General features: G+C 39.3%; 1 protein-coding gene across 5 annotated transcripts in view; it reads right to left on the minus strand.

Annotated features, from left to right (window-relative positions):
• Window positions 1-11,870, minus strand: part of scube1 (signal peptide, CUB domain, EGF-like 1) — a 121,920-nt gene that overhangs the window by 87,144 nt on the left and 22,906 nt on the right. For all 5 annotated transcript variants that reach the window (XM_032505297.1, XM_032505296.1, XM_032505295.1 and 2 more), the window contains one exon: window positions 3,590-3,715. In XM_032505297.1, the coding sequence (XP_032361188.1) occupies window positions 3,590-3,715 (126 nt within the window). The remainder of the gene's footprint in view (window positions 1-3,589; window positions 3,716-11,870) is intronic.

An 11,870-nucleotide genomic window follows, 5' to 3' on the forward strand; every position in this document is an offset into this window, starting at 1 on the left:
TTGGGACCAGTTATAAGACTCTGCGCCATGATGCTGGTGCACCTAAATAAAAAAAGTTAGGCGCACCAGTGCAACCATAGTGTGCAACCGGCGTAGTATTGGCGTAGTATTGGCGTAGTTGTTTAGCCAGTAAAAACTAATGTGATATAAGTTATATGTACATTTTATCCACAACTTTAATAATCAGCTACTTTGTTGGTTTGGGTTTAACTCTCATTACACACCACTTCTATTTACAAAGAACCAAAATTGAATTATAGGCCATTTCTGCAAATTGAAGCAGGAAGTGGCTCTGAGCTATGGGATTAGACCTACATTAGGTTACTTCACCCTTCGTTTTATACGTTTAATTAAACAGGTGAGTTGGGTTAAACCCTGTTTAACATGTATTATGGCAATATATCGAAATTATATTGATATGAGACAATATATCATCTTAGATTTTGGATGTTGTAATATTGTAATATACAATATATATAATATAATATTGTTGTGGTATCAATATCAAGGCATTTGGTCAAAAATATTGTGATGTTTGATTTTCTTCATATCGCCCAGCCCTACGCGCATAGCTCAAATCTTTCATAAACAGCTTTTACATTCTCACAGACAGACATCTCTTCTAATTTTACATAGTAACTGTCCAAAAAACACAATCTGGAAGTCAAAACCGAGCTGTAGTTGGGATTGTTAAAACAGCAGGGAAGCCTCAGCTGTACACAGGAAAGCCCTGTCCATCATCAATGACAAAATACACCCCCTCCACCCTGAGTTTGACTTGCTTCCTTTAGGGTGGGGCTACCCCTGGAAAATAAAAAGATCTACAAGGGCTCTTCCGTCCCAAATGGAATTCATGTGGTCTACAAACTACAATAAAATTGAATATGAGTGTCAGATGTACATGATGGGTATGATTGCAATGACTCAGAGCTCATTATGTCTTTCTGTTAATGTGACATTTTTATCTTGTGGACATGTTTTGTGTTCATATTTTCCTGAGTCTTCTATAAGTAATCTTCTATTCTATTTGCTCCGGTGTTCGGCACTGTGTTGTAAAAAGGTATTTCTGCGGCCCATGTTTTAAACTTTTACTCCGACAGAAATGCAACTTGGAACCGCAATATGTTTTTTAATGAACATCTTAAGGAACAGTTGAATTCTAATGGGAGGGTGTCTTTAACTCTGCTTTATATCAGCTGTCTGAACATTATCACTGGAAGGGGAATCCACAACTCAGCAGCTACTCTGCACCGCTGGCTGCTGCTTTTAGCTCTCAATCTCTCACTCAGTCTCTCCAAAGTCTCAAACAATGAGCTATAACACTTACAAATGCCAAAACATATCCCAACAAAGACACACGGACATCCAAACCGACTTGTTTTTTAATGTTTCTGATTTTATTTAGGTCTCATCAGTCAGCAGCTGAGGACTGAGGGGATGAAATGTGTTTGAGCACATCCGTGCAGGACTACATGATGCACGGGGCAGAAAAAAACATTACTCTGACTGACACTAAGTCAATAACGCAGCACTGGGGCTAAACGGGCTGGATCTGTCAGTAATAAAGCACAGCCAGATATCTGTAGGAGAACTCTTCAACCCCCGCGCCCTGCCAGCGGTATACAGAAACAAGCACAAAAGGAGCACAGATCACGGAAACCCTCCAAACGATGACAGAGGGATTCCTTGGAGAGAGACAAGCTGAGCCAGACAGGCTTAGAGGGAGGGACACACACACACAGACACGCACACACGCACATGCAGGATCAGATGGATGCATAGACACACACACACACACACACACACACACCTAAAGACACTCACTGATAGATTATCATTCATTTTCTAATAAAAGTTATTTTTTACTTTATTGCCACTGAGCATCAACATAGAGTAGCCAGATGAAAATCCCATGACGCCACTTTTTTGTTATGCCATTTCTAAGACCTGAGGGCTATTTTACAAAACCAAGATAAGGGATTAAGCCAGGATTTCCCAGTTATCCCGGCTCAGGCCCTGCTTACACAAACATGGTTATTCTGAAAAACGAATACATTTCCTTTCGTTTGTGCCCTTCGTTAACACGCAAACGGAGAATTGGCCTCTGAAAACGAGTCTTTCTAAAAACTCCGGCCAGAGTTGGGGTTTTTTCAGAGAGATTTTTGGAAATCTTTGTTTGCACGTTTGCATGTATACTCAGAAAAACAGAGGTTTGGGCAGCCGAGGAAGTGAGGAAGAGAGGAGAGAGAAAGAGATTCATTGCTGTTGTTGCTATTCTGGGGATTCTGATTGGCTAGCGTGGGCTTGAGCTTCGCGTTACACGGCCACCTAAAGGTTTGGCATGCTCTCGACGCCACTGACAGCATATATACACGGGTATATAATTAGTGTTGTTACTGTTATATTGCTGTATGAAGACTGCTGTACATATTGTTGTTAGAAGTTGAGATGATTAGAAAAGGCTGATAAAGTTTCCCAATATATTTTAAATGAAGTCAGTTACTAAGGGCAATATATAAAGTGCTGACCATGTGTATTTCCATAGTGGACCAATGCACCTTAAATGATTTTAGTGGATTAATTAAGTTCAGTGAACCATTAACGATATAGTGTCGGCTACTGTACATTCATGTACCAACAGGGAGAGGACACCTCAACCTCATATTTTGCTAGTGGGAAATAACTGATGAATAGACTTTGTTACATTCAAGTTTACAATGTGCATGATATTTATCATTTATTTATCTTTAGAGTTTCTAGATTCTCTTCCAGATTTTCAGTGTCTTTCTATTCTATGTCCATATTTACAAGGGAGCAAAGCGTATCATATTTTAAAGGAAACTCGTCCTCTATAAGAAAAAATGTGAGAAACGTCCACGTCCACCTATCCTCTGCTATGCTACGCTACATCCTGTCAGCATACACAATACCAGGTCTTCCTCTAAGTGGAATGCAGCATCATTAATGGTTTTCTAACTGGGCTTTTCCTAATATGACATGTCAACATGTCTGCCGTGAAAAAGGTCTAGAGCGGACTCTACAATACTCTAAAAATAACTCTTAACTGAAACCATTCAATGAGTCACTTGTCATTTGCAAAAACAAGCATTTGTACACTTTGCATTAAAAGTGAGCAGTGGGAGTTAATATGACTTGGGTTATTTATATTTAAGCCCATGGTAGAGTGAGAGAAACAAAGTGAAAGAGATATTTTTGCATCATATTCTAGCAATGTAGGAAATTGATCTTCATGGTACATTTCCTGAGTAACATTATCTTCGGCTTACTTTTAAGCCAAAGAGTTAATATGTGCAAAGGATTAGTAGTCTAATCCTTGAATGGTTTGATTATGACAGTTTCAGAGCAGTGGTCAGTACTAAATGTATATATATAGGCTACAATCAGTCAGACCTTTGTGAATCGCACCAAAACAAGGCCATCATGGGGATCATTTGGACCAATATTATGTCTTAACACATGGCATGATTATTTTGTACATAGTCCCTACAGTCATTCAGTCCATCAATTTCATCAACCCTGTTACTGTGACACACGCAGAGAGGGGGAATATCTTGAAGACTGGTCTTACCCTGACAGTTGTGTCCGTCGTGGGCCAGCATGAATCCATCGTAGCAGGTGCACCTGTAGTTGCCTGGTATGTTGATGCATTCATGGACACAGCCTCCATTGTAGTCGTTCTCACATTCGTCCATGTCTGAAAGACAAAGGTGGTTTTGTTTGTTTCAGTTGTTTAGGTGTCACTGCAGTTATAGTAGAGTATAGATAGCTTTCTCTTTCTGTTCCATAGGTCATCGCATAAATAAAACTGCTGAAACCCTGTCACAGCCTTGGAAACTTTCAAGATATCAGAGGTTAGTCATGTCTGGAGGGGGAAATAAAATGGCTGTTGAAGGGAAGAAAGATGACAAAAAGAGAGCAGAGTTACTGCGTCCTAACAGATGATGATGATGATGATAAGTATTAACATAGCAACATTACAGTGCAGTAATGAAGGATCCTCAAGACAGCAGAAGGGGGCAGTTGGCTGGGGAGTGGGGAAGGAAAGGAACGTGTCAGACGGTGTTTATTCAACTGGGGATGCGCCCTCCCCACATCTATGCTGAGTCAGCGAAGGCTTTCGAAGGAGCGGCTCACAAGTGGTTACCATGCGGAGCCACTAAAACAAACAGCCCCCCCCCCCCCCGTGTGAACAACAGGAGATCCGGCAGGCAGCAAGGAAGACCCCGGCCCACATCCTCCTCCTACCCACTCTGTACTGAGGATGACACAGTGCTGAGCCTCTCCATTCTGGCGCCCCAGGCGTTCTGCTGGATGTGCCCATGGATCATCTCGGCCCCGTTAAAGGGTCCAATCAGGGTCACTGGATGACTTTGCAAAGTGTGAAAATTGCAAAGAAGTAATGAATCTTTCTGGAGTGTTTCACTGGTCTGACCCACTTGAGATCCAATTAGGGGGATGTGGCCCATGAACTAAATTAGGTTTGGCACCCCTGCTCTACAGTGTGTCCACCCAGATCATTGTCCCATCCTTTACTCTCTTCTCTTTTGACGGGAGTCAGCCAGCCTTCCAAAAGAATGCAACAGTATGAGAGCTAATGTTGTCTACATAACTACCTAAAAATTTATATTCTGATGCCTCCCTAATTGGTCAGAGGTGGGTAGAATAGCCAAAAATTGTACTCAAGTAAAAGTACTGTTACTTCAGAATAATATGACTCAAGTAAAAGTAAAAGTAGTCATCCAAATAATTACTTGAAAGAGTAAAAAGTGCTTGATGAAAAACTACTCAAGTAGTGAGTAACTGTTGAGAACGTCTGATTTATTTCTTAACACAAGCATCAATCAGACCGACAAAAATACAAATAATCATATTTAGCAATTATAGCTCATCCAATCAATAAATAAATTAAAATGTATTTTTAATGACAAAACAGCTTACTGAGAGACTTGTCACATCAAATTTGATGGATATTGCATGTGTAAAACATACTGTAGTAACCTAAACAAGCATCCACCCCTCCACGAAGAAACTAAAACCCCCACTACGTCTCCTCAGGTTAGTGTTGAGTTGTTGAATGCTCACATGTACATTGTTTTGGTCGACACAGAAGGCATCGCATAATGTAGCTGCTTCCACTTTTCCTAAAAGGTAACCATGCTTTCACTATGAGGCCGGGGGGGGGGGTCCTCCTGGTCTGCGTTGCCTTGGCGACGTTGATTCTGACGTATTTGCTTTGCTACGACTGTAAGCTAACCTGTCCCGCTGCGCATAGACATATAAGAGATACCTCTTTATATGTCTATGCGCTGCTGAACAAGTATGGTCACGTGACTGCACAACGACGTGTGATTGGTTGCACAGTCACGTGGTAGAGCCTTCAGCGGAGGACTCTCTCTCTGTCAAAATAAAACTAAAATGAGACGTACGCTGGGGTAAAAACAATGAAGCGTAGTAACAGACGAGCCATTGTAGCCTGATGTAGCAGTAAGAGTACAGTTTCTTCTTCACTAATCTACTCAAGTAAAAGTAAAAGTAGTGATTAAAAACACTCCTAGAAGTACAATTTTTTCAAAAACTTACTCAAGTAAATGTAACGGAGTAAATGTAACTCGTTACTACCCACCTCTGTAATTGGTCCATACATTTACACCATCAATGACTTTGTTGAATGGTGTGTTGCATCGCACCTTCCACTAAATGTAGCCATAACGAAAGGAAAAAAGGACATGCTCATTGATTTTAGAAAAAAAACACAAGAAATTACATCAATGTGTGCAATCTCATAACCACCTGGTGATGATAATAGACTTTGAGGACATTGGCACTTTTACATTAACAAATCGATCATGACCCTCTTTTACCACACTTTTATTCAATCAGTTTTATTATTTGCACTAATAGCCTGGTTTGAAAAATCAAACTCACTCGAGTGGTCTAGCAGGCTGATCGGTAGGGGGTGTACGTACGTTCAGGAAATGCCACGATTCGATTCAATATCGATTTCGATGAAAAAAACGATTCAAAAAAGTATGTGTCACAGTATGTATAACGTAAACTTTTTACTTTTACAGTATGTACTGTATGTATGTGTATGCATGTATGTATGTATGTATGTATGTAACTTTTGCAGACGCCATTTTTTGGTTTTCTGTTATTTTGAAAGTGTAAATGATGGAAATGAAATCTAACTTTTTGTGACATATTATACGAATGTCTAATCTGTCATTTGATGCCTTTAGGAGATTTTTCCATCTTTTCTTGGCTTCTTTATGCACATTAATACAAATTTTTACCTGAGGTGCCCAAACACTCAAACCCCACTGTATACGTGTATGAGGACTCTACTCCAAACAAAATTTACTTCTGATAACAGCAGGACAGTTCAGTGTTTGTGATTACTTCACATGTCTGTAATAAAAGCAGGAAAGTTCAGTGTCTGTGATTACTTCACATGTCTGTAATAACAGCAGGAAAATTGAGTTGAACAGTTAAAGTCAGTTGTGAACTGAGGATAATGTTTTTTGATTAAAAAAAAGGCACATTTTTCATCAGATAATGATAGGATAAATCAAATAAACTCATATTTGAAATCAGTTTGACTGAAATGAAAACAAATATTGGTTTTGGCGAGACTAGATTAAATGCACAATATGTAATTTTCTGCCATCTCTCAATCAAAACAATGGATGTCAACACAGACTAAAGACTTTGAGAAGTTGCAGGGGATCATGGGAGTTCATTTAAAACCACCATTGCCGAGTGAAATGTATCTGTTCACGGACCAGTTAATGTAATAAAGTTTTATTCACATGAAGTACAGCCTGTCATTTGAATAAAAGTGTTTCCCACGCAATTCCTTAGATTTTATGTGTTGTAGCCAACCAGTTAGCAAGCAAGCAAGCTAACATTAGCCAGCAATTAATACCACAAGATCTGTATATACATCTCAGTGTCCTCTATCGGACGTATTTACAGCGTGTCCTCAGTTTTTGATACCCCCCGCGCTGCAAATTGCTTTCTAATCTGTGGGAAACACTGGAATTTGCCAATGTTGGCCTTTGGCCACACATGAGTGCCAGTGCATGGGGGCTAATATGGTCCTGTTCCCTGACGGAGCAATACACTTTCTGTTATTGCCTTTAGCGTTCGCCGCTGGGTTCAGGTTTCTGTAGTGGCTGGGGAAACAAATTAGTGTGTGTGGCACTGGTGTGACTAACGCAGTTCAAAATTTAGGTCCAACAGATGAGTAGTGGATGCCTGTATATTTTTTTTCCCAACACCAATACTGGGCTGCCATATAAGTACAGACTTTGTTCAATTGGATCACAGAGTTTCTCAGGAAGTGGTGGAAAACTGTTAGTGACTCAAGTTGCCAGTTTGATTTATGGGTGGAGGCCGGTGGCCCTAAGCAGGAATGAGAGAGACACACACACACACACACACACACTTTGGACATAACCCAGACCTGGGCACTGCACACATACAAATACTCAAAAAAATACAAATGTACACCACGCACAACCATAACACATGCAAATGTATTGCAATACTGACAAATGACAAACAAATAACAACACTCACACAATACAGATGCACAAACCAACAAAAACAACACAAACACACTCGTTTATCACACTATTCACAGAGACCTTCTAAACACGTTCGTTCAGATCCTTAACCCTTCTGGTGTCTTCGGCTCAAATTTGAACCCTTTCCAAAAAATGTCTATATCAGAAATTTGGGTTTCTTTCAAACAAATTTTCCAAAAAAGTAACGTGGATGGTTCCCAAAAACGCTCCTCACAAGTTAAATATCAGTTCACTACTTTTAGTGAATTTGTGTGTTTTATATCAATTTTTTACCATTTGGAGAAAAACTATTGAAAAAAGAACTTTAAAAAAAAAAGTGTAAAAAAGAGAGAGAAAAATGTCAAAAGTGACTAAAATGTGAACAAATTTCAAATAAAGTGACTAAAATGTGAAAATATGTTAATAACAGTCAAAAAAAAGTTAGAAATGTAAAAAAACAAAGCTTTAAACATTTTGGAAAAACCCCACGCAAATTTTAAAAGGCTCTGAAAAAGTCGAGAAACGTCAAAAAAGTGACAAAATCATTGGGGGGGGGGAAGCGACAAAAGGCTCGAAAAAAAAAAAACGACCATAACTTTGATAAAAGGTTTTTCATTTTAAATTTTGCAGGTCGGTGGGAAGACACAAGGGTTAACACCTCGACTTTAGCTTGAGTAGGAACCCTTAGAAAAGTCCAAAAGCAGGCGGACAAATACATGAAAAGATCCTCATCTGAGAGGTTTCACTTGGTTAGAAACCATCATGACAAAAGCCAAATCAATACCACATTCTGCACCATGAAGCGCCCCAGACATGTTTACCAGAAGCCAATTACACAGGCCAACACACACATCAGTTGGTCTGATCTCTGATCTCCATCATAATAACTATTTGCATTAAATGCTGTAATATGATATAGTGAACAGAGCTTCCTTCAAAAGTTCATAAAACTGACCTAAAACAGCTTTAATTGAGCTGCATTGTGGAATAACAGCCAGCATTAATTCTATGGTTTACATTTAAAATGAAAAAACAATCATGGGAGGAGGGAATTAAAGAGCCTAAGCCTTGGGTATACAAACTCCCAACAGCCATAACTGGCTCATCCTTAAAGGCATTTGCAACCAATTAGGGAGAGCTGGAAAAGGCCACTGTTTGGGGAAAGGTTGTTTGGACACTTTGCTGTGCTGCCAACTCAGACGGCGTGGTTCAGCACTTCCTCTGTGCTCTGCTTTCCATCTGTCAGAGATGAAGGGAGAAGGTAAAGACTAGAACGACTGAGGGGGGAGAGAGCCTCACTACACCACTGAGGGGGAATGAAAAGCAGCAGGTGATTAATTGGTGCCTGAATTGTTTCAAACAGGCAGACAGAGACGCATTCACACTAAGTTGGCTGCATTGGAAAAACACATCTTCTCTATGTTTTGGACTTCCTTTCGCACTAAACTGGGACTTTTTTTTTGCAAAACCAGAGTGATTTTGTGGAAAATCACTCATTTTCCCACAAGCACATCATCTTTTAAGCTGTCTCTCTTAGAGGGTTTAAAGTAGGATCCCGCGTCCATTTTTTTCTACTACTATTGATCTATGCTGACAGTTAATATAGAAACGGGCAGACGTACATTTAAATGCCCTCTGTAGATAGATAGTATTACATGCTGCCGCTGGTGAAGTACAACTTATCTACTTTCACTTAACTATGGTGCCGTAAAGTCTAGACTTTATCAGATCTCTGTGATCTGCACAGTAATAACCTACCATCATTACTGAGATTAAAGTACATTATTGCTTATATTTGCACTGAATAACACAAACAGAAACATAAGTCTTGCAGCGCACATGAATGTGCAATATTAGCTCGCACGTAGCACCCTTGTGAATTAGCCTCCCACATTCATAAATCCTACATAACATCGTCATCAGACTTAGTGATGCACGCACACAGTAGTATCCAAAATGTTTGTCCAATGAGGGGATAAAGGAGAGTGTGATAGCGTTCCACGTTAACGTCTTTTCTCTCTTGCTCAAGACCGCTGTGACGAGAGCGTGACCTTAAGTTACTAGTCCAGGTAGAGCGAGCTACTATACTGACAGGGAGAGAGAGAGAGAAACTGTATCACTACTAATAGGTTGCACATAAGGGGGAAAGTAGCTTCCACTTAAGGGGCAGCACAGCGCAAAGCCTTACAAAGTGTCTTTGCTAGTTTAACACTGACTCAGTTGTCAGTTTACGACCATTAGGATGAGTGCGTGTTTGGCAGGGTGGGGGGCATGACGATGGTGGCTCTCCATCGTGATGCCGGTCAACCATCACAGCGCAACCTTAATGCGTTACTTCATTTCCTAGCAAGAAGACAACTCTCTCACCGGAAATTGAGGCGCCACTTCCACCTGAGCATAGCCAACAAAAAATATTAGTCCTCACAAAACATCCTATAGAGGGGGACAGCACTATACGCAGCTTCAAAACCCTCAATAACTGACTGACGCTGTATCTCTAAGGACTGTAATGGTGTCTCATGCATCGGTGGCTGGGTGAGTCAGTTTAACACAGCACAAACCCCTCTAGAAGTAAGAGAGATAAGCACTCATCCAGAACTGTTAAGGACTAACTCTCACGTTATATGCATCAGGAATGGAGAGGACACTGTTACTGGCTAGGCTAGATAGATAGATAGATAGATAGATAGATAGATAGATAGATAGATAGATAGATAGATAGATAGATAGATAGATAGATAGATAGATCCCCAAAAAATGGGAAATGATGGTGTTACAGCAGTCACACAGCACCGAATATGAATATATAAATGTAAATCCTTCAGTTAACTGTGCACCACGTTCCCGCTTTTTTTTTCCGCTTCTTCTACTTACATTTTATATTTTTATATGTTGTGTTGATGTGTATAATGACAATAAAAGGCATTCTTTTCTATTCTTGTGCTATAGGTAAGGCTGGGCGATATGGAGAAAATCAAATATCACAATATTCTTGACCAAATACCTCAATGTTGATATTGCGACGATATTGTATCTATGACTATTGGTGCTTTAACAAAATGTTACTTATACAATGAGATTTATTATGAATAGAATTCAGAAAATGACATCACTTTACCGTAATTCAGCCTTTAAATACAGGTAAAGACAACACTTACCATATATTACAATATATCGCAAATCTAAGACGATATCTAGTCTCATACAGCGATATTGAGACATCGATCTATTGCCCAGCGCTAGCTATAGGTGCCAGAAAAATAAATAAACTATGTTTGGAACTGCCAATTTGTTTTGTTTTGTCATGGTTCATATATGCAATAAACATTACACAAAAATTGTGGCTGAGAACCGTGATATCAATTCTAAGCTAAAAAAAATCATGATTGATATTTTTTCCAAAATCGTGCAGCTGTGTTTTGTTGTTTAATGAGCCCAGGTTAGCTTTATCTGTTTGTAACATTATGATATATACAAAAAATGATTTAACCCTCCTGTTGTCCTCGGGTCAAATTTGACCCCTTTAAAAAATGTCTGTATCTGAAATATGAGTTTCTTTTTAACCAAATTACCACAAAAAAATGGATTGGATTCCATAAAACGCTCTTTGCAAATACAACTGATCACTTTCATTCCTCTGATCTTAACTATTAGTAAAAATAATTCATAATTTCTGCTTTTTTAACTCAAATATTACGTATAATCATTGTATTATGTAAATGACCATGAATTTCCAAAAGTACTGTGAAACTAGTGGTGGTCTGAAAAAGTCTGAAAAAGGGACAAAAATGTCAAATTGTTGTGTGTTTTTGACCTGGGAAGACAACACAAGGGTTAAACGTTGAAATAAATAAATTCACAAAAGAAGTAGAATCTTGTTGTTCGTTTGCTCTCTTATAGACATAATGTGCAAAAATAGATATTCCATCATATTCAACATGTTGAATGAGCCACAAAACAGCTGCCGTGCTTGACTCACTAATGAGGCTCAGGGTATAACCCTAACCCTAATTCAAAATATACAGTAAATCACTGTAAATTAAATGTTAATACTCATAATGCAATGTTTATTACAGTAATGAACCGGAAAAGAAAATTATGTATGGTATTTTACTGGGTATTTTGTGGTAAATGTTGAAATTATAGGAAAGTCTAACAGTGTGGTTGCCTGCCAATTGGAAGGTTGGTGGTTTGATCCCTGGCCCTGCAGTCCTATGTCGAGGTGTCCTTGGGCAAGACACTGAACTGCTGCATATCAGAGTGTAAATGTGTGTGAGTGTG

The sequence above is a fragment of the Etheostoma spectabile genome, chromosome 23 (assembly GCF_008692095.1).
Source record: "Etheostoma spectabile isolate EspeVRDwgs_2016 chromosome 23, UIUC_Espe_1.0, whole genome shotgun sequence".
NCBI lineage: Eukaryota > Metazoa > Chordata > Actinopteri > Perciformes > Percidae > Etheostoma > Etheostoma spectabile.